At 50.8% G+C, this 21645-nt stretch overlaps 3 protein-coding genes across 4 annotated transcripts in view; 1 reads left to right on the plus strand and 2 right to left on the minus strand.

Annotated features, from left to right (window-relative positions):
• Positions 1 to 238: 238 nt before the first annotated feature.
• LOC140905808 (uncharacterized) overlaps positions 239 to 21645 on the minus strand; it is a 45011-nt gene continuing 23604 nt past the window's right edge. The window contains exon 5 of the mRNA XM_073329315.1: positions 239 to 7213. Coding sequence (XP_073185416.1) covers positions 6111 to 7213 — 1103 coding nt within the window. The 3' untranslated portion in view covers positions 239 to 6110. The remainder of the gene's footprint in view (positions 7214 to 21645) is intronic.
• LOC140905805 (zinc finger protein 566-like) lies at positions 7116 to 14939 on the minus strand. Of its 2 annotated transcripts, none has more exons than XM_073329311.1 (4): positions 14690 to 14933; positions 8968 to 9094; positions 8274 to 8387; positions 7116 to 7374 (listed from the first exon to the last, which is right to left on the minus strand). In XM_073329311.1, exons 1-4 carry the CDS (start codon positions 14729 to 14731, stop codon positions 7202 to 7204), a joined length of 456 nt encoding a protein of 151 aa, XP_073185412.1. In that variant the 5' UTR covers positions 14732 to 14933; the 3' UTR covers positions 7116 to 7201. The 2 variants fall into 2 exon arrangements, with proteins under 2 accessions (XP_073185412.1, XP_073185413.1); XM_073329312.1 differs by having other exon boundaries at positions 7317 to 7442; positions 14690 to 14939.
• Positions 19476 to 19962, plus strand: LOC140905806 (histone H2A-like). The gene has a single exon (XM_073329313.1). It carries the CDS (start codon positions 19534 to 19536, stop codon positions 19960 to 19962), a length of 429 nt encoding a protein of 142 aa, XP_073185414.1. The 5' UTR covers positions 19476 to 19533.

The raw sequence follows: 21645 nt of genomic DNA on the forward strand, positions 1-21645 counted from the left end.
ATGTGCCCTTTTGTTCCTGAGCCTTTCGGATGCAGTAGGTCCAGATCCACAAAAGTAGGAGCCTAAACCCCTCATACTTTTGCTGTTACCTCTCCCGCACAATTCATATATCCAAGGCCATATCTACACTACAAACTTATGTTAACTCAAGTTATGTCAGCATACAGTTGCCAGTTAGTATTCAGAGTGGCAGCCGTGTGAGTCTGTATCAGCAAAAACGAGGAGTCCTTGTGGCAACTTAGAGACTAACAAATTTATTTGGGCATAAGCTTTCGTGAGCTACAGTTCACTTTATCAGATGCATGGAGTGGAAAACACAGTAGGCAGGTATAAATATATAGCACATGAAAAGATGGGAGTTGCCTTACCAAGTGGGAGGTCAGTGCTAACGAGGCCAATTCAATTAGGGTGCATGTGACCCATTCTTAACAGTTAACAAGAATGTGTGAGTGTCAACAAAGGGGAAATTATTTTTTTGAAGTGACCCAGTGACTCCCAGTCTTTATTCAGGCCTAATTTGATGGTGTCCAGTTTGCAATTTAATTCCAGTTCAGCCGTTTCTCGTTGAAGTCTGGTTTTGAAGTTTTTTTGTTGAAGAACGGCCACTTTTAAGTCTGTTATTGAGTGTCCAGGGAGACTGAAGTGCTCTCCTACTTGACTCCCTGTGTCAGCGGTGAGCGTACGCACCAGGAGCGCTTGTTTTGATTCAGAGTGCGGTGCATCGTGGGTACATATCTCACTGTGCAACTCACCACCGTCCACTGCACTGTATTTTGGGAACACATGCTGGGGCCCAAATGGGTAACACAGAGGTGATTGGGAGCATGGGATCAACTTCCCATAACGCAGTGTTCACCATCCCGTAACTTTATGCGAATCCCCAAATTTTGTACCTTTTTCCCTAAATTCCACAAACCTGCATGGCCCTCCTCACAGGGGCACCACTTCAGATTTTGCGGGGGAGGGGGGGTGTCTCACAACTTTAACCATGATTCCAAGGGCTACTTAGGCACCTGAAAACTGTAGGTTTTTTTGCAGATCATAATTAGAAATTAGCTGACAGGAGCCCTGCATCTAATTCCTATATAAAGAAAGAAAATATATATACAAACACCAATTAAAGCCACATTTTAAGTTTATATGTGAGTTTAAAACAATCAGGAGATAATACAGCAAGATATTCCCAATCGCAAACCTTGAGGTGTCAATTTTGGAGCCTTAACACAGGTCTCAGAAACACACGTTTGTTACTTTGTACACTATCGATAGTAGAGATAAATAAAAATAAATAAAATTTGCTTAAAATCTGCTTACTTTCTCTAACAGACTCACTCCGTGTTACTGCCATTATCTCCTCTATTTTAGTCAATTGTTTCTCACTCCACTATAAACATATTTACATAATTTTAACATGTGGTTAAGTTTCTCTTTTATTAACAGGAATTTATTTTTTGGATAAATTCAGCATTTACATTTACCGAGCACAATCATGTCCGTGACTCACTAACATTTGACTCTGTCCTTACTATTAGTAGCATTTATTTTCATACGTATTAAATTATTTTACAGATATAATAAAAATACAATTTGAAAATAAGCCACCTTCATCTGCTTAGTGTCTGAAATTCTGTGTTCAGCTTTTTTTTTTAAAACTGGCATTGCTAAGGTGACTACAAGCTAAATTTACATTCTCGACGGATACTGTTATTTGACTGTACCGCTTCAAATAATAAATGGCAAAGCACAATATGTAACCATGATAATTACTCCAGCCAGGACAAGCTAGGCATTTTAGCACTCACTACTCAAAGAATTAAACTTAAGCATAAGAGAGAAATAAAATTAGGAAATGCACAGACCAGTCCAAAAACTAAAATAACAGCACTGTGATCCTTAACGAACTCTGACAGATAAACGGACAGAGAATATATGTGCCTTGCGCATTTCGACAGGAAGTACCAAGAAGTAACAACAATACAAGGGTGTGAGGGCGAGAGAAACGGTGTGTGTTGCAGGGAGTGTGTGTGTGTGAGAGAGAGGGAGGGAGGGAGGGAGAAAGTGTGTGTGTTGGGGGAGTGCGTACGGGAGACTGTCTGAGAGGGAGACTGTGTGTGGTGTGAGTGTGTCTTTAACTCAAGCCCTCAGGAGCCCGAGTGCTTGTTCAGTACAGAAGCAGCTGCAGCTCCCACTCCTGAGCCAGAGGCCCCCTTCAGCCTCCCCGCTCAGCAGAGACCGACCTGGGAATGCCCACTTCTAGCATTGGGCAAGCTCTCCCAGTGCCATGCTAGCCATGGATCAGCTTCTCACAGAAGGGGAGACTGCCCTGGCGGCGGGAGCTGGGTGGCCAGAGATGGTGGCAGCTGCTGGCTGGGCGCCCAGCTCTGGGAGGGGTGTCTCTGGGAGGGCTAAGGCAAATTTTGGGTTGACACTAGCCCCCCCCAGTGCTGTCCCTGTATATAGAACAGAACTGCCTTGATGGCAGGGTTGTTGTAGCTGTGTTGGTCCCAGGAGATTAGAGAGACAAGGGCGGGGAGGTAATATCTTTTGTTGGACCAGCTGCTATTGGGGAGACAAGCTTTCCAGCCACGCACAGCTCTTCAATTCTTAGCTGTCTGGCAGGTGCTTTCGGAGGGCGGTGGGAGCTGATTTTGACCTACCAACTGCGGGCACATTTTGATCCTCAAAGGGAAATGCATTTCGAGGCTTTCCACTCAGCAACCTCAGGCTCCAGCCTCGTGGTGGAGCAAAACCAAACGCCCAGCAAAGAAAGCGAGAGAAGCTTAATAGTAGTAAATATTTAGCTCCTCTACAGCTGCCTGGTCCAAGTTCACGTTCATCCTCTTGCCTCCAGTTAGAACAGCTGAACTTGTTTCATTATCAGAGCTCTTTAACGCTTGGCCTCTTCCCAGGCATCGGACAAACTTTATCCCCCACAGAAGCCTCTGCACTAAGTCAGCGCGAGAGTCCCTATTTCAGAGGTGAAACGGAGCGAGACGGGAAGTGACTTGCCCAGTCACAGAGGGACACAGCAGCAGAGCTGCAGAAACAGCCTTTTCCAGGCGAGCTTTATACCCGGACCTGGCTCCCCTTCACTGTGAGACACCCGGATATCAGTCATAGCATTGCTGTATCTAATGAGCAGCCACTGAGCAGATCAGAAGAACACACTGTAACCCTTGGAAACGAGGCTGGCACCAGGGAAATGGTTAATATTGGTGGATGAGTTGACAAAGTTGACCAAATGAAATTAATAGGCAGCAGGTTTAAAACAAATAAAAGGAAGTATTTCTTCATACAACCTGTGGAACTCCTTGCCAGAGGATGTTGTGATGTCCAAGACTATAACAGGGTTCAAAAAAGAACTAGATAAATTCATGGAGGATAGGTCCATCAATGGCTAGGATGGGCAGGATGGTGTCGCTAGCTTCTGTTTCCCAGAAGCTGGAAATGGACGATGGGATGGATCACTTGATGATGACCTGTTCTGTTCATTCCCTCTGGGGCACCTGGCACTGGCCGCTGTCAGAGACAGGATACTGGGCTAGATGGACCTTTGGTCTGACCCAGTATGGCCATTCTTATGTTAAAGGCTGGGACTGCCATGCTGGAGCAGGGAGTGGGAGGATTCCCGGCTGCTGGGAAATGCGGGTGGGAGTCTCAGCAAAACCTCCCTCCCTAGTAGGATTCCACCCTCCTGCCTTGCCCTGAACCACCGTCCTGCCACCCGATCCTGAGCGTGTCTTCAGGCTGGGACCCAGCAGAAGGTGGCTCCCTTGGGCCGGCCAGGAAGCAATTGGCTTTGCATGGAGAGACTCCATGTAGGGAGATGGGGTCAGCAAGGTGTTTGGGTGCTAGGGGGAGTCGGGGTGATTTTTCTCAGCTGGGGAAGAGAGGCACCAAGTGTACTCATCTCCCGTGCCTCCCTGCAGAACACAGAGGAGCAGCCCCCACAGCCATAGGTAAGTTACACTGCTCAATACAAGAAGGGCCAAGTGTCTGCATCTTCAGGGGCTTGTGGGCATGGATGCCCCCAGCATCTCTACGATCTTTACCAGTCAACATGGTACCCTACAAAATAATAACACAATCCCTTCACTCTGCAGGGTTCAAAAAAGAACTAGATAAATTCCTGGAGGATAGGTCCATCAACAGCTATTAGCCAGGATGGGCAGAGATGGTGTCCTTAGCCTCTGTTTGCCAGAAGCTGGGAATGGGCAACAAGGAATGGATCACTTGGTGATTATCTGTTCTGTTCATTCCCTCTGGGGCACCTGACACTGGCCACTGTCAGAAGACAGGATACTGGGCTAGATGGATACTTTGGTCTGACTCAGTGTGTCCGTTCTTATGCACATCGGTGGTCTGATCTCACTTCCCCTGAGCTGTTGCTGGGAGCAACTCTTTGTCTCTGTAGCTCTCCCATTTCGCTCTAGGACATTTTGTTTTACAGCCAGAGACCAGAGCATCCCTAGGACCCCAGCCAGCTGAATATTACAGACCTGGCTGTTTTCCATGCAACTGCTTAGCACACAGCTTGTTCCGAAAGCAGGTTCTCAACAGCTGCAATTGCCAACCCCATTGTGCTCTGCGGTTTGATTTTTCCTCCCCACTCTCCGTTCCAGCTGCTGACACGCTCAGTTACGGATATTCAGCATCCCTGGCTTCTACCTGCAATCTGGGGAGCTCCCTAGCCTGACACTCTGACTTTGCATCCAGTGCAGTATTAGGCCTTGATTCGGTAGCCCTGCTATATGAGGTTTGGCAGGTGGAGGCTGCCTGTCCCACCCACTGCAAGGCCTGGCACTGTGGCTATTGCAGGGGTCTGTGTGCTACAGACAGTTACTCAGGGTTCTCCTCCTTCTGCACAAACCACACAGCTAAAGGTATAGTCGTGGATTTTAAGGCCACAGGGGACCCTTGTGATCATCTAGTCTGGCCTCCTGCACAGCCAGGCCACAGAACCCCACCCCGTAATTCCTGCACCAAGCCTGTATTTTGTGGTTGAACCACAGCATGTTTATTACAAAGCAGCCATTTCTTGTGGGAATTTTCAGGGGCTGTGCAAGATTTGACTTCGGAGGGAAACTTTCCCCACCTGGTTCCATATGTATCTTTCCAAGCAATTCAAGTTACAGCACTCAGAAGAGCCAACATTTAAAGAGAAAGGAGTTCTCCGCCTTAACTTTAGCAGAGCCACAGGAGGCCAGAGCTGGGGCACTGCTATCACACAGTTACCCCGCTAAACCAAACAAGGAGCCATGGCCATGGCCCCCTCTAAAACAAAACACCTTTCCCTTACCCCAATCTGCGGTTCAGGGCTTTTCATTCCCCGATCTTTCTGGAATTAGGACAGTCCCCCTTGAGGTAGGGGATGTCCCACAGTCATTTCAAATCCCAAACATTTACATGCTCAGTTGCACCAGTTTGACAGAGGGTCTGATATTGATCCTCTTTAATTAAAAGGTCTAAAAAACCATGTGAACACTTTTCTCTCTCTTTAAACCAGGTTTACTTCATTTATGTTAAATTGGCCAGGAACAGATTTAATCTATGCTCAAATAAACTGAAGTAAGAGTGTCCACACAGGGGTTTGTTCTGACTTACCTAAATTGGTGTAAACTTGTGTGTAGACAACCCCTAAATCAAAAGTTCTGTCTCTGTAAAATGAGCAAACCAAACCAAACGATAGATAAGCTGCCCCTTCTTCTCAGAGACCCCTCCTGGCTCCCTCTGAGTCTCTCCTGCATTTGAGGGAAGGTAGATTCTTATATACCCCAACCCAGCCCTTTCTCAACAGGCCTATTACAGTCCTGGCCTCTCTGGAGCCTACAATTCCCGGACTGCCTTGCTCTGTGGGTCTGGTGAAAGAGGGTTTTCCAGCCCCGCCTGCCCCTTGGAATCCTGGCTCAGGCCCTGAACAGGGACAGCAGTAGGGAGATACTTCCCTGACCACACCCTGCCCTCGCAAGACCACTCCCTCTCCCTCCCCACATTCCTAACTCACAGATACGTCTCCTCGAGACACTCCTGGAATGGAGCAGTGCTCAGCCTGGAGGGCTGGTACGTGTCTGGTGTGGGTCTGTCCACACCCACCTTCCATAAGCCCGAGGTTATGGCTTCATCCCCACATGGCTTTTCAGGTGCTTGGCCAGTTCGTTCTTCCGATGGTAGAGCCTCTGGCACTGGGGACACTGGTATGGCTTCTCTCCAGTGTGGACCCTCTGGTGCGTGGCGAGCTCCTTCTCACTCCGGAAACTTTTCCCACACTCGGCACATTCCGGTCGCTTTTTCGTGTGGATTCTCTGGTGTTTCCGGCGCTGCGAGAGCCGGTTGAAGCTTTTCCCGCAGTGGCTGCAGTTGTAGGGTCTCTCCCCGGTGTGGGTCCTCTGATGATCGGTGAGTGTGCTCCTCGTGCTGAAGCTCTTCCCGCACTCCGCGCATGGGTAGGGTCGCTCCCCCGTGTGGATCCTCTGGTGCTTGACAAGCCCGTTCCGGCGGCGGAAGCTGCTCCCGCACTCGGTGCATTTGTAAGGCCTCTCGCCGGTGTGGATGCCCTGGTGGGAGGCCAGAGCTGACTTGTGCCGGAAGCGTTTGTCACAGTCGCTGCACTGATAAGGCCTCTCTCCCGAATGGATCCGCTGATGATATTTCAGGCGGGAATTGGTGGCGAAACCTTTCCCGCACAGGGCACAGGGGTATGGTCGCTCCCCGGTGTGGATTCTCTGGTGATACCTCAGTCCTGGCCGTGTGGTGAAGCATTTCCCACAGTCGGGACATAGGTACGGCCCTCCCTCCCCGGCATGACTTTTCTGGTGCGTCAAGAGCACCTTCCTCTGGATGAAACTCTTCCCGCACTCCATGCATTTATGCGGCTTCTCTCCCGTGTGGGTTTTCTGGTGCTGGGTCAGGTAGACTCTCTGGCTGAACCTTTTCCCACATTCCGTGCATTTAAAGGGCCTCTCCCCCGTGTGGATGGTCTGGTGCGTGAGAAGGTTGGACTTCTGGCTGAAGCTCTTCCCGCACTCGGTGCACTCGTACGGTCGCTCTCCTGTGTGGATTCGCTGGTGTGACACAAGGTGCTGCATGCGGCTGAACCTCTTCCCACATTCGCTGCACTCGTAAGGTCTCTCTCCAGTGTGGATTCTCTTGTGCGTGCTCAGATTCTGCCTCCTGGTGAAGCTTTTCCCACACTCCGTACATTTCAGCAGCTTCTCTTTTGTGCCGCAGCTCTGGAGATCAGGGTCACTGGTGAGTTTGCTGGATCTTCTGGTTTGTTTGCACAAAACTTTCTCTTTGAACTTTTTTGATGAGGTCCCTTGAACATCTGGACTTCTATGACATTCTTCCAGGTCCGACTCCCTTTTAGTTTTCTTCCTGGACCAATTTGCCGATGGAAAATTACAGAGAAATTCTGCACAGATGATAGGCTTCATATTAGAAATCTGTATCATGATGAGGTGGGAATTAACTGTCTAACCACTGTGAAAGGTCAAGTTACAGACACTCTCAAGGTAAAATTCATACATATTCCATGCAGAACAACTGCATTAAAGGAACGTTATTTAGGTGGCAAAGCCAAGCATCAGAATGTTGGAAAATTCAGATTGACAGATGTCCTGTGCACTGAATAAGGCCAGGGTCCTGTGCAAAACCAATATGTGATCATGTAATTAAAGATCTTAATGATACAAAAGGGGCTGAATTTAAGTTGCACGGGTAAACATAAATTTGGCATTTCCTAGCTTTGGAGTGTCTGACTCTGTAACCCAAATAACGCTATTTTAACATGGATTTTGTAATGAAATTTCCTAGTTATTTTTTAAATGGCAACAGGGAAAAAACCAATGATATTCTGTTCAACTGCAGCAACCCCACCCACTCTATTATGCATCTTCAGTCAGGTGTGAACCCCGAGCTGTTAGCACTGCTACCTAACGTCTCCCACCCAAGCTACTAGACGAACCACGTTAGCAGGCAGTAGGAAAAGACTGTTACCCCAGCCAGTCTCCATGGTGTTTAGGTACCAAGGTCCTACAAGGGGCAGAGGTTCATTTATAGAATGCTGCTTTTACTGCACTAATCTTGATGAAAACTCCCAGTTTATAACGGGCTGCGCTCTGGATCCACTTCTCAGGTTCTGGTCTGTCTCAACGCAGGCAAACCTTGCATTAACTTCAACAGCCCAAATCCTGATATTGTAGCTCAGGGAAAGTCCCAGGCTGAGCTAGCAGGGCTGACAGAGCTGGGTATAAGCAGTCATTGGGAATACTCACCCCTGGAAGCACTTGGAAGAATTTCTCTCCCCTCCGGGGCCTGCTGGTCCCCGACACACAGCTCTTCCCCTCGTTCAAGCTTGGTTATCATCTCAGGTTTGGCATCTGCATGGCCTGTTTATTTAGAGAGAAAATCGCATTTGGACAGAGCCAGTCCCTGGCACCTGCAGAGCTCACTTGTCTGCCTGATTTTGGGGCTCTAAATGTGAAGCTGGTTTTAACTTTCACTGAAGGGAAACATCAGTTTCTACTCTTGTACTGCAGAAACGGCTTCAAAAGTCTCACTGATCATCAGGGTTGGAAGTGCATCGCTGATTACTGATGGTGCCCCCTACAAAGGGTTAACGTACAGGGAGGGGAAAACCAGTCTTGGGATCTGTGAAACATCTGTGGATCCCTGCATATTTGGAGGTCACCAAACCAATCGGCAGCAAAGTGAGCGCTAGCCAGGCTAGCTTGGTTGGGGCTAGGGCTCTCTCCTGGCTGCTGGCCAGCTCCCTGCAGCAGAACTGATTCCTGCTTTGGCAAGCAGAGTGGCTGCTTGGCTAACACTTGAGTGAGTGTTACAAAGGGCACAGGCTATTTCAGGCCATCCCAGGATATTTCAAATGCTTATTGAAGGGATTCTGAGTGTGTCTGAAGCAGTGAACATGCCTCCAAAATCCCATATCCTCCAGCCCAAGTCACTTGTTACCTAGAAGAAACAGATTCTCATAGTTCTCCAGCATCACGGCCCGGTACAGCTCCTTCTGCCAGTCTGCCAGCATCTCCCACTCCTCCCGGGAAAACCAGACAGCCACCTCCTCAAACATCACCCGGCCCTGCAATGACAAGCATTCCATGCTCAGCCCTTGCTGCTTCCACCTCCTGCCGCCCCAGACTCAGCCCGGCAGGAGGGTCACACCTGTGGGCACCCGCCTGACAGCAGACACCTGTCCTAAGGGCAGCCCACCTCACATGGGTGTAACGTCAAGGTCCTGGAAGGGAACAGGAGGCACCCTTTGCTTTCTCAGGGCTCACTGGGCTGACTGACACTATCCGAGGCCTGTTCAGAGCTCTCTCATGTCTTATTCGGATGGTGCATATACTATCCTGGGCTATTAACAGGGAAGCCAGGCCTGAGTCCAGCCTCCACTCAGACATGCTGCTCAGGCCCTGCACCCGGGGCTTTTATTATCTAATTCATGCATTTCAGTAGTGCCCAGAGGCCCCAGTCAAGCTCAGAGCCCCACTGCACTCGGTGCTTCACACACACAGACTAGGGAACAGTCCCGGCCCCAAAGAGCTGACAACGTAAGTGGGCAAGACAAACATGAACAGGGAAAGGAGCGCACAATAATAGAATCATAGCAATGCAGGGCTGGACGCAACCTCGAGAAGTCATCAAGTCCAACCCCCTGTACTGAGGCAGGACCAAATAAAGCTAGACCATCCCTGACAGGTGTTTGTAGCCACATCTCTCCTGAAGTGTGGTGCCCAGAACTGGACACAGTACTTCAGCTGAGGCCTCACCAGTGCTGAAAGCAGCAAGACAATGACCTCCTGCGTCTTACGTACGACACTCCTGTTAATACACCCCAGAATGTTCTTAGCCTTTTTCACAACTCCATCCCATTGCTGACCCATATTCAGTGTGTGCCCCACTCTAACCCCCGGCTCCTTTTCAGCTGCCACCAAACCAGTTACTTCCACGTACAAGCAGAGCAAACCATGAAAGTGTCAGGTACCTTCCACAATATTTTTTGTTTAGATCTGTAATTTGGGGATAGGGTTTTCTTACATTATTATTAGGGCCCTACCAAATTCAAGGTCCATTTTGGTCAATTTCATGGTCATAGGATTTTAAACATTGTAAATTTCATGATTTCAGCTATTTAAATCTGAAATTTCAAGGTGTTGTTATTGTAGGCGTCCTGACCCAAAAAGGAGTTGGGGGGGCGGGTTTTCAGTACTGTGACGCTTACTTCTGCGCTGCGGCTGGCGGTGGCTCTGCCTTCAGAGCTGGGCAGCCGGAGAGCAGAGGCTGCTGGCCGGAAACCCAGCTCTGAAGGCAGAGCCGCCGCCAGCCGCAGTGCAGAAGTAAGGGTGGCAATCCCGCAATACCTCTAAAATAACCTTGTGACCCCCCTGCAACTCTCTTTTGGGTCAGGACCCCCAATTTGAGAAGCACTGGTCTCCCCCGTGAAATCTCTATAATATAGGGTAAAAGGACACAAAAGACCAGATTTCACAGGGGGAGACCAGATTTCACGGTCCGTGACGCGTTTCTCATGGCTGTGGTAATTTGGTAGGGCCCTAATTATTATACATCGTCAGCATACGACAGGGCAGGAGTGGGAGGGAAGGGAACACAGGAACTGATTAGCTCAAAGGAAGATGCAGGAGACGGCCTGCATATCCCAGGTGGTGGGGGCTAAGCTCAGTTGGAGACTAGCTGGAGCAGCCAGGAGGGCATTAAACTAACAATAAAGGGGGAGGGTGCTAAGGAGGCAAAGGCGATAGAAGGTCAGACTCCGTGTCTCACAAACAATCTGAATGAATGTGACAGAGAGGAAGGGAAGAAATGTTTCCATTGCTTCTATACTAATGTAGGAGTCTGGGTAACAAGCAGATGGAATTGGAAGTTCTCACTGATGAGAAGGGATGTGATATAACGGGCATCACAGTTTTCAAGTATATAAAAGGTTGTTACACGGAGGAGGGAGAAAAATAGTTCTTCTTGACCTCTGAGGAGAGGACAAGAAGCAATGGGCTTAAATTGCAGCAAGGGCGATTTAGGTTGGACACTAGGAAAAACTTGCTAACTGTCAGGGTGGTTCGGCACTGGAATAAATTGCATAGGGAGGTTGTGGAATTTCCGGCATTGGGGATTTTTAAGAGCAGGTTGGACAAACCCCTGTCAGGGATGGTCTAGATAATACTTAGTTCTGCCTTGAGTGCAGGGGACTGGACTAGATGACTTCTCGAGGTCCCTTCCAGTCCTACGATTCTATAATTACTAAAGCCTGGTGGGACAATTTGCAAGACTGGCATGTTAAAATGAATGGTTGTAACCTGTTTAGGATGAACATCGGGGCTAAAAGAACGGGGGGAGGGGGATTTCTACACCTGTTTTAGAGTTTTTGATAACTCAGAACCTCAGGGTCTTGAACGCATATGGATCAATGTGCTAATTACAAAGCACAGGGAGGGGTCTGGTACACGCCACCTTATCAAGTCAAGGAACAGAGGGAGTTTCTCCGTAGGCACCTGTCTGTAATGTGGGGAAAGAAAAATTGGGCAGCTCTGAGGGACTTCTGCTTGGAATGATGTGCTGGGGGCCTCATGCAGCCAATAATAAAACATCACTAGGAGTTTCTAAAGATGTGGAACCATTTTTTTGTTCTGTGTTTGTACAGTACGACGAACGGCATCGGGTCTGACAAGCGCTTCTCGACACTACAGAAATGCCATTGTTACTTTTCTAACCCAAAAGGTATTGCCCCCAACACGAGGTAACTATTCTGGACCTCATTCTGGCTGGCAAAGGTAAATTAACCGCTAGCCTGGAAGCTGTGGTTGCCTCAGGACCAGTGATCATGACCTGATTACATTCAATATAGGCAAACGGAGGACAGTCCCAACCAGTAATACATATACATGGTGCTTCAGAAGGGCTAATTTCCCAAAGCTGAGGAAAATTTTCAGTGAATTTGACTGGGAGGAAAAACGCAGACAGAAAAATGTGTCTGAAAATGGGGAGTTCTTTAACAAGAGTTGATTAGAGGGCCAAAAAGCTGCAATTCCACAATGAAGAAAGAGAAATCCTACAAATGGACCCCCCACGACCCACCCCAGGGACCTTCTACATGCTTCCAAAGCCACACAAACAGGGGACTCCAGGCAGACCCATCATATCTGGCCACGGCACTCCTACTGAAGGAATATCAGGACTCACAGAAGCCATCCTCAAACCGCACACCACACAAAGGGCCAGCTTCTTCCAGGACGCTACGAGCTTCTTCCACAAACGCCGCAACATTAACAACCTCCCTAACACCAACGTCCCTCACAATGACAGTATCGCTGCCAACCTCAAATATCTGCAAGACAATGGACAACCCTCAGAGATCCACCCCAAACACATCGCCAAACTCATCCAATTCATCCTCACCCCTAACAACTTTACAGTCAACAAACACTTAGTCCAAAGCATGGGAACAGCCCTGGGTGCTAGGATGGCTCCCCAATGTGCCACCCTATTTATACATAAAAGAATTTCTAGACAAGTGCACCCCAAAAACAATGATATATTTGAGAGACACCAATGATATTTTCATCCTCTGGACAGATGACTAACTCCCTCATAGATTTTCACCACAACTTCTACAACCACCACCCGTCCACTAAACTCTCTTTGGAACACTCCCACACCAGCATCAACTTCCTGGTCACCTCGATCACCTTCAGCAATGGAGCCCTACAGATAATTACATACAAGAAATCCACGGATCACCACACCTATCCTGACAGATCCAGTCACCACCCAAAACACACCAAGAAATCTGTTATCTACAGCTCAGCACTCAGATACCACAGACTATGCTTGGAGGTGAAAATCCAGAACTCACACCTTAACACACTCAAAACCGCCTTTACCAAACACAGACACTCCACCAGAGAAGTAGATTGTATCCTGGAACAGGCCACCCACATACCCCGAGAGAGCCTGCTTCCATACAGAAATAAAGCCCCCTGACTATACACCCCTAGTTGTCACCTACCACCCCACACTGGAACCCATATGGGGAATCATCAAACAACCCATCCCCAATGGAGACCCCATCCTGAAAGAAATCTGTTCTGAACCCCCACTTCTGGCAACCAAACAGCCCCCCACAACTCCAGGCTCATCATCAGAAGCAAGCTCCCCACAGACCTGGTCACACCAACTCAAAGCAGCACCAGACCCTGTCAAAACAGATGCAAAACCTGCAGACATATCTCCACTGCTACAATGCTCAACACCGCCTACAACACACCTTTCAAGATCCATGGATCCTACACATGCCCATCACAACATGTGGTGTACCTCATCCAGTGTACTAAATGCCCCGATAGCAACCAGGTGGGTCACACCAGACGGTCCCGACACTCTTGAATGACCTCGCACAGGCAAATGATAAAAGTCAAAAACACCCTGTCAGCTGTGGGTGGGTGAACATGTCTCACAAAGCGATCACTCTACATCCGACCTCTCCGTCCTCGTCCTCAAAGGCAACCTGCACAACACTTTCAAAAGAGGAGCCTGGGAGATTAAATTCATAACCCTGTTAGGTACTGGGACCGAACCACCATGGAAAATCATGGACCAAACAGAGACCCAACAATCTGTAAACTTTTTTGTCCTCTGACTGCAGATATGTTAACGAGCCACTCCACCTTGAATGGTCCCAACTAATTACGCTAAACAATCTCTTCCACCTTGTATTTAGCTGCGACGCTTCAGTACTTTTCCCAGACCCGAAGAAGAGCTCTGTACAGCTCCTCTCTCCCCCCACAGAAGCCGGTCCAGTCAAAGACAGGACCTCACCCCCCCTTGTAGCGCAAATCAAGAGGGCAGCTTTGGCTAACAGCCCATCCCGGTTCAAAGGTGAAGGCAACAATTAGATATAAAAATCAACAGAAAAGTGAAAAGAAGGGAAGCTAGACAGCAATCAACGGACATTTGCAGATAAGAAATGCAGAAAAAAGACAGGAGCCAACCTCCCCTCCCGCCCTGGGGGCAGGACCCCACACGCCCCCCACCCTAGGGCCTCCCACCAACCCACATAGACTGGGGGTAGGCAGGACTCGCCCTGCCCCCCCAAAATGGATAAAACAACCTAACAAATTCCACCACACAAAAGGAACCATGATTAGAAAACACCGGGACGTGCTGGGGCTGGATCGGTCCCTGCTGGCCCAAGGCTCTGGGACTTTAATGGGGACGGGTAATGAAGCCCCGCGGGGCGGGCGGATTCTCCATCCCCGGCCAGGTTTCAGCCCAGCCGGGCTGGTTTCCGAAGAGCTCTGCGCTGGGGTCGCCTGCAGGCGGGTCTCCGGCCGCGGTGACCCAGGGGCCAGCCCATCCCTGGGACTCCCCGGACACACCCGCAGCTCGCCCGGGCCTGGACCGGGCACGCGGGGCGGGGCGACCCGGCAGCTGCCGGGCGGCTCGGCTCTCCCCAGCCCGGCGGGCTGGAGCTGCCGGCTGCCCCTTCCCCTTCCCCGGCCGCGGGCTCCCCCCACGCCGCCCCCCGGAGCCAGGGGCTGGAGCGGGCCGGGGAAGGCGGCCGGAGCCCGGCGCAGGCTCCAGGCCCCGCTGTGGTGGCTGCGGGGCCAGGGGCCGCTCCCCACTCGCACGCCCCGCAGCCGGGCCCTGAGCCCCGGCCTACCTGAGCCGGGGGCGCCCCGGCCCGCGACCTCTCCCGCCCCATGGCGCCGGGCTGCCGGCCGCGCCCCGGGAGGACGGGAAGCGAGCTCCGGAGCAGGGAGCGGGCGAGACGGGCCGGGAGTCCTGCCACAGGGACGCCTGGCGGCCCCGCTCGGCATAGCCCCGGCCTGCCGGGAGCGGTCCCTTCGCCCGCCCGCCTCCTCCCCTTCCCGGCGCGTCCTGCCCCGGGGCCGCGCCGCCCGCAGCTGGGCTTCGGGGTGTCCTGCAGCTCTGCGCCCCCAGCCCCTTTCCCCGCCCTTCCCGGCTGTGGCCGCGGGCCAGCTCAGGGGGGAGGCGCTAACCCGTGCCCAGCCTGGGCAGGGCAACCCTTAAAAACGGGGAGCCTGCGGGCACTGGTACTGGGAACCCCCAACCCGGGCTCTGGTTAAGGGCCTGGCAAGCTGTGATAGTCTGTTTCAAGAGGCCCGAGCCTGGGGTCTCCGCCACATGAGAGCAGGAACACAGGAACTGCCCCACTGGATCAGAGCGGGGATCTAGTACCCTCTCTGACACTGGGCAGCTTCAGAGGAAGAGGCAGGAAACCGCACAGTAGATGTGGGATAATCTGCCCCATGAGGAGTTTTATCCTCTTCTCCGATCATTAGAGATTGTTTTAAACCAGTGGCTCTCAACTACCGGACCCATTTCAGGAGTCGGGTTTGTCGTGTGTACCCCAAGTTTCACCTCACTTAAAAACTACTTGCTTAAAAAATCAGACATAAAAATACAAAAGTGACCCAGTGCATTATTAGGGAAACAGTGCTGACTGTCTCATTTTGTCTGTATGAAATTTTAGTTTGTACTGCACTGACTTTTCTGGTGCTTTTTATGTAGCCGGTTGTAAAACTAGGCAAATCTCTAGATGAGTTGATGAACCCGGGGAAGACCTCTGCGTACCCCTGGTTGAGAACCAGTGCTTTAAACTGTGAAGTGCAAGGTTTAGCTCCCTTCCCTTTTGGTTAGCATTAACTATCGAAACTCTGACTGTCCTTGTTAGCCATATAAACATCACATCCCTCTTTGAATTTTACTGCATTCTTAGACTTCATGTGGCAGATCCCCAGTCTAAGTGTGCATTGTGTGAAAAATATTTCCTGCTATCAATTTTAAATCTCCTCACCTCCCTTTCAGTTTCATTAATATAATGTACCTGCCCCGGGGCTGAGGCTTTGCAACGGGTATGTGTCTCCTTCCCCTTCTCCCACACAAGCTTCTGTATGGTGTTTGATCCCAAATACAGTCAGGTTTATTTTTAGGCTCTCCTGGGGTGCTCGGCATAGAGGGAGCAGAGCAGTTCACAAAGAGGAGTGATTTTATCCTTATAACAGCCCCCCACGGGGAATGTTGGTGCTAATATCTCCATTCAAAAAAGAACTAGCTAAGTTCCTGGAGGATAGGACCATCAGTGGCTATTAGCCAGGCTGGGCAGGGAGGGTGTCCCGAGCCTCTGTTGGCCAGAAGCTGGGAATGGGCAACGGGGGGGGGGGGGGGGCGCTGATTTGTGGGGCTCGCTGGCAGGTGGGAGGTGCTGGGGGGTGGAAGGGAGCTGATGGGGGGTTGCCGGTGCAGCCCCGGAGCTCCCACGGAGTTGGCGCCTATGCCTCTGGGGCACCTGGCACTGGCCGCTGTCGGATACTGGGCTGGAGATTAAACAATGATTAAGCAATGGACGCAAGGCCCCAGAGGAAATGTATGTGATAGTCGGTAACTGAAACCCGGTCTCCTGAATGCTGGCCCTGTGCCTTAATGACCAAACCATCCTTCCTCCCACGTGTCTTTTCATCTTGGGCTTTGTGACGGAGTCACAGGCCCGGTGCTCTGGAACTGCTCTGTATGAAGCCAGCCAGGACTCTGGGTAACGTGACTCCCCTCAGGGCATGCTGTTCAGGGCAAAAAACCTCCTCAGCTATGGCCTTCCCAGTCCGACCTCAGAGCATTCAGCCCCGCTGTTCACACCGCACACTTCCCCTTGGCGGGTCCACATGGACGGGACCCCTGGGGAAGCCAGAGGGCTCTGCACCCCAACTCTGCAGCCAGCCGTGACTCTCAGCCAGTGTATAACACAGAAGGTTTATTAGTCAACAGGAACACCACGTAGAACAGAGCTTGTTAGCACAGAAATCAGTGAGTTTCAGCAAAGTCCATCTTGGAGAATCCTGGGCCAGACTCCAAGTCCCAAACAGGAGATTGCCCAGCTTCCAGCAACCCAACCTCCGACACACTCGTTGCCCCTTCTCTTGGTCTTTTTCTCGCTTCCAGGGCAAAGTGTCACCTGGTCGCATCCCCCTCCTGCTTACGGAGGGCATTGGCCATCGCCTATGTGCAGGCAGCTGGAGCTGCCCCCGGGGTCTCGGCAAAAGTCACACATCCTTATCCCCACCACCCAGGCACTGGTGCAATACACAGGGAAACTGAGGCACACACAGTATTCGTGTAAAAGGGTAAGATTCACATAGGCTTGCATACAACATAATAAGGAGGAAAAATCCACTTGGTCACAGGCTTCGTAGTAGGTTTAATGCCCTGTGCTTACCTGAATTTTGATTCTTCTTGAACTTCATTGTGGCGGGAACTTTAAAGTGGCACCGTCTTGCTCCTTACTCCCTCTGCACGGGCAGCGTCTGAGCTGCTACGTTTTAGCGACACAAAATTTTTACTGGTTTTTACTCCTGTCAGCCCTGCAGTGGTGGAGAGTGGGTGAGTGAGCTGGATTTTAGTCCACCTCAGGCATCATCAGCAGAATGTTAACCATGTTCTAATTGTGCAGTCTTCATGAGTGGTGGGTGACCCACCAGCTTGCGGAGACTAGCCCCTGGCCGGCCCTGCCCCTCCCACCAGAGCCCAGAGCCCCCACCCCCACAGTCGCCAGCCCTCCCCCCCCAGAACACCTGGCAGGCAGCACGCAGCCCCCCCAGCCCTCAAGCAGGTGGGTGCCCCCTGAGTGCCAAGCAGGGCGGGCGGCATGCAGCCCCCCCCAGGTGAGCAGCACGCAATCCCCCCTGAGCGCCAGGCAGCGCACCCCCAGGACCCAGGGACTCCCCAGCGCTGGGCGGCCCCAGCCACTCCAAGTCCCCTAGCTCCAGCCCTAGCCCCAGCACACTTCCCTGAAGAGGAGCAGCCAGCCTGCCTGGGCTGGGGGGCCGAGGGGGAAGGGCAAGCAGCAGGGGGCCTTCCTGGCAGAGCATGGGCGGGGCCACGCTGGGCTCTTTGGGGTGGCACCCCATGGCAGTCTTTATTGCTGGTGATGTATGAGCACAGGCTCTGACTTGTACTTTTCCCAGTGGGTGCGCCATCCCCGCTCCATCCCCAGGCCCCGCCCACGCTCCCCCTTTTCCTGCTCTCACTCCACTTCTTCCTGCCCCTGCTCAGCCCCTCTCCTGAGGCCCCGCCCTTGCTCCGCCTCTTCCCACTCACGGTATGCCCCCTCCCCCGAGCGCCTCCCGTCAGCCGCCAAACGTCAGCCTCGCTGGGCAGCTGTGGCTTGTGGGTGCTGAACATCCCCTATTTTTCCCCCATGGGTGCTTGAGCCCCGGTGCACCCACGGAGTGGGCACCTACGGTTCATGGGCCAACGTTGAGGCATCTTGGTATGGGGAAATATAGGCTGTTTTGAGCCTCAAGCTTTGCACCTTTTTGCTCAGGATCCAGAGCTGTCAATCTGGCACGTTGCACCTGGTACAAAGGTGTTTCCGGGGCATGTTTCTGAGGGCTGGGAGGAGGGCATCTTCCATCCACCCAGGGAGGATGGGCAAGGTCGTGTGTGGTGACCAGAATGACTCTGTAGATGGTGGATGAAGCAGACGGGGTTTCTTAGCTTGGAGGGGAATGGCAGGTATGGAGCACGTCAGTTCCATGCTTCAAAGGTCTGTGAGGTGGGTGAGTTTCAGTAGGATCTCATAAACACCAAGCAGGAAAAGGAATTGTTTAGGATGTTATAAAGAGAGAACTAGCTGTAATGGGACGGATTAAGAAAGGGCAGATATATGATGAATATCCGGAAAGCTTACTGACAGCAAGTAATCTCCATCTGTCTATTTAGGTTCTTATCTTGCTGCCAATCACCGCAGTATCTGAGTGCCTTCATTATACTGAAGTATGAGGGTGCAGAAGAGTTTCCAAAGGGAAGTAGTGGGAAAAGACTGGAGAAGGGCTAGATATGACCTGACTAGATGTGAAACAGTGTGGTCTAAGGATTAGAATACAGGACTGGATTCTGCCACACTGTGAGTGTAGTCACTTATCCTGCGTGATACTTACCCATCTTTGTAAAGTGCTGTGGATGGCATGGCTCCATCCTTTGGGAGTGTTTACTACTCGATCTTGTCCATCTCCAACTTGTGTAGCTCAGTGACGAGGAGACCATCAGCTAGGAGTGCGCAGGGAAGAACCCATGCTGGTTCATGTTTGAGAAGGAAGTATTTGCTAGGGGAAGCCAACATCTTCCCACCCCTCTGCACATGATGTGTGTAAACGTGATGAGTTAAAGGAATTATCCTGTAAATTAAGATCATATTACACAAGAGCTTGTCTAAAAAGACCTATGCTCGTCTTCACCTCTCCCTTGAAACTGCAAAGGTCAACAGGCTGTTAATGAAAATGACATCATAAAGAGAGGAAATATCCCCATTGGCTAATAAAGGATCTTGCTTCCCATTGGTTCATACCCAACGAATCAAAATGTAAGGTTGCCATCCTTCCTCCCTCCCTTTCCCCCACCGCCATAGCGTTGAATCCTCAATCCGAGCCTCTTTCGCTCTTCTTGCTGTTTACTGCACGGAGTGCCACTGAGCTGCAGGAATTTGCAGTCATGTCTGGGCTGGGGAAGACCAGGGAGGCACCTCAGGCAAACTCCAAGTCCCAGTTTTCTCGGGAGAAGTTTCAGTTCCCTGTGGACCATATAGAGAAGATGCTGCGTAAGGGACACTGCATCAAGCGGATCAAAGGAGGAGCACTGGTTTACCTGGCTGCCGTGATTGAGTACCTGACCGCTGAGCTCTTGGCACAGGCTGGGAACGCCACCCGGGATGACCCAAGGAGATGTATCACGCCGCAGCACCTGCGGCTTGCCATCCGCCGTAACAAGGACCTCCACAAACTACTGCTGGGCAGCGATGCTGTCTTCCAGGGGGGGATCCTACCCAACAGCCAGGCTATGCTGCTGAAGACCAAGAGCAGCAAATCCTCCAGGAGCAAGAGTCTTCGTCTGCTGGGGGAGAACACCCTCCAGGAGAAATAGGAGTGACTTGGCCCTTCCCTTTCACAGCCACCCACGTGCTCTATTAAAAGATACAAATCCAGCACTGCTTTTCATTGCCAGGGATGGATTGATAAAAGTGTATATGGAGAAGAGAAAGGGGGCGCTGCGTGGGATGTATCTGAGCCCGGGAGGCGTGATGTCCTGAGTTCTCATCCCAGCTTTGCAGCTGGGCCTTGGGCAAGTTCCCTAATCTCTGTGTCTCTCAGCTTCCCTATCTGTAAAAGGAGGAAATCAATTTTTACCTACCGTGGACTAGTTAATACCTCCTCAGCGCTTTGCACAGGAAGGGCCAGACCCCTGTCTTGTTGAAGCCAATGGGAATTTTGCCATTGGCTTCGACAGACCAGAATTTGGACCGTAAAGTCTTAGGTGCTGTATGGATAAGTGGCTTAAAGAACCATGGCTGTCGGCAGCGCATTTTGCTCTCTGTCTTTTGTGATAGTCTGGAAGCCTGATCTTTCCTCCCATAAGAGCAGCTGAATTTGCACTAAGGTGCTGGAAGGTAAAAGGCAGGAAAACAAACTTATCCTGGGACATGAAAGGCCTGGCAGGGGAGGAGAGATGCAACAATATTGGATTTCTTGGTTTGAAACCCATCTTAAAATGTCGAATTAATCATGTAGGGCCAGATCCTTGGCTGCTGTTGATCAGCATAGCTCCAAGTCTTCAATGAATGAGCTCTGCTGATTGACACCAGCTGAGATTCTGGCCCTTAGGACTTTTCATGCAGCTGTGTTATTCAGTTGCGCTGGCAGGCCTCCACTCTCTATCTAACAGGCCTCCGCTGCTTTCAAAACTTTCCTCAGAGTTTCACTTCTCCACGCTGTCTGTCTGTCCCAAATCTTCCCTGGTGGAGCCAACGGCATCAGCCCAGGGATGTTCTTTGGACCCCTAACCCTAGTCTTCCTGCAGGGGCGCCATTTTGAGGGGGCTCCTTCCCCCCTCCCCCCAAGTTTTGAACCAGAGGTCTGCTCACAGCACATGCCCTAGCCCCAGACAGAGCTTGAGTGTGGACTGTGATGAGTTCTGTGCTGCTCTCAGCTTCCCCCTTGGGGCAGGGAGTTTGTTATAAACAGAGGCTGGGTGATTAAGATAACGAAAGGCTTGTCATTAAATTAAATTAAGGATTATTAGATGATACTGAAAGCACTGCCAGGCATTCCAGTTAAAAGATAGGAAACAAAGGGTAGGAATAAATGGTCAGTATTTTGTAGGGGATTGAGGTAAATAGTGGTGTCCCCCAGGGGTCTGTACTAGGACCAGGGTTGTTCAACTTATTCTACATGATCTGGAAAAAGGGGATAACAGTGAGGTGGCAAAATTTGCAGATGATACAAAATTATTCAAGATAGTTAAGTCCAAAGCTGTCTGTGAAGAGTTACAAGGGATCTCACAAAACTGGGCAACTGGGCAGCAAAATGGCAGATGAAATTTAGTGTTGATAAATACAAAGTAATGCACATGGCAAAATATAATCCCAACTTTACATACAAATGCTGGGGTCTAAATTAGCTGTTACTTGTCAAGAAAAAGATCTTGGACTCATTGTGGATAGTTCTCTGCAAACATCCACTCAAGGTGCAGCGGCAGTCAAAAAAGCAAACAGAATGTTGGGAATCATTAAGAAAGGGATAATAAGGGAGAGATAATAAGACAGAAAAT

Source organism: Lepidochelys kempii, chromosome 2, assembly GCF_965140265.1.
Source record: "Lepidochelys kempii isolate rLepKem1 chromosome 2, rLepKem1.hap2, whole genome shotgun sequence".
Taxonomy (NCBI): Eukaryota; Metazoa; Chordata; order Testudines; family Cheloniidae; genus Lepidochelys; species Lepidochelys kempii.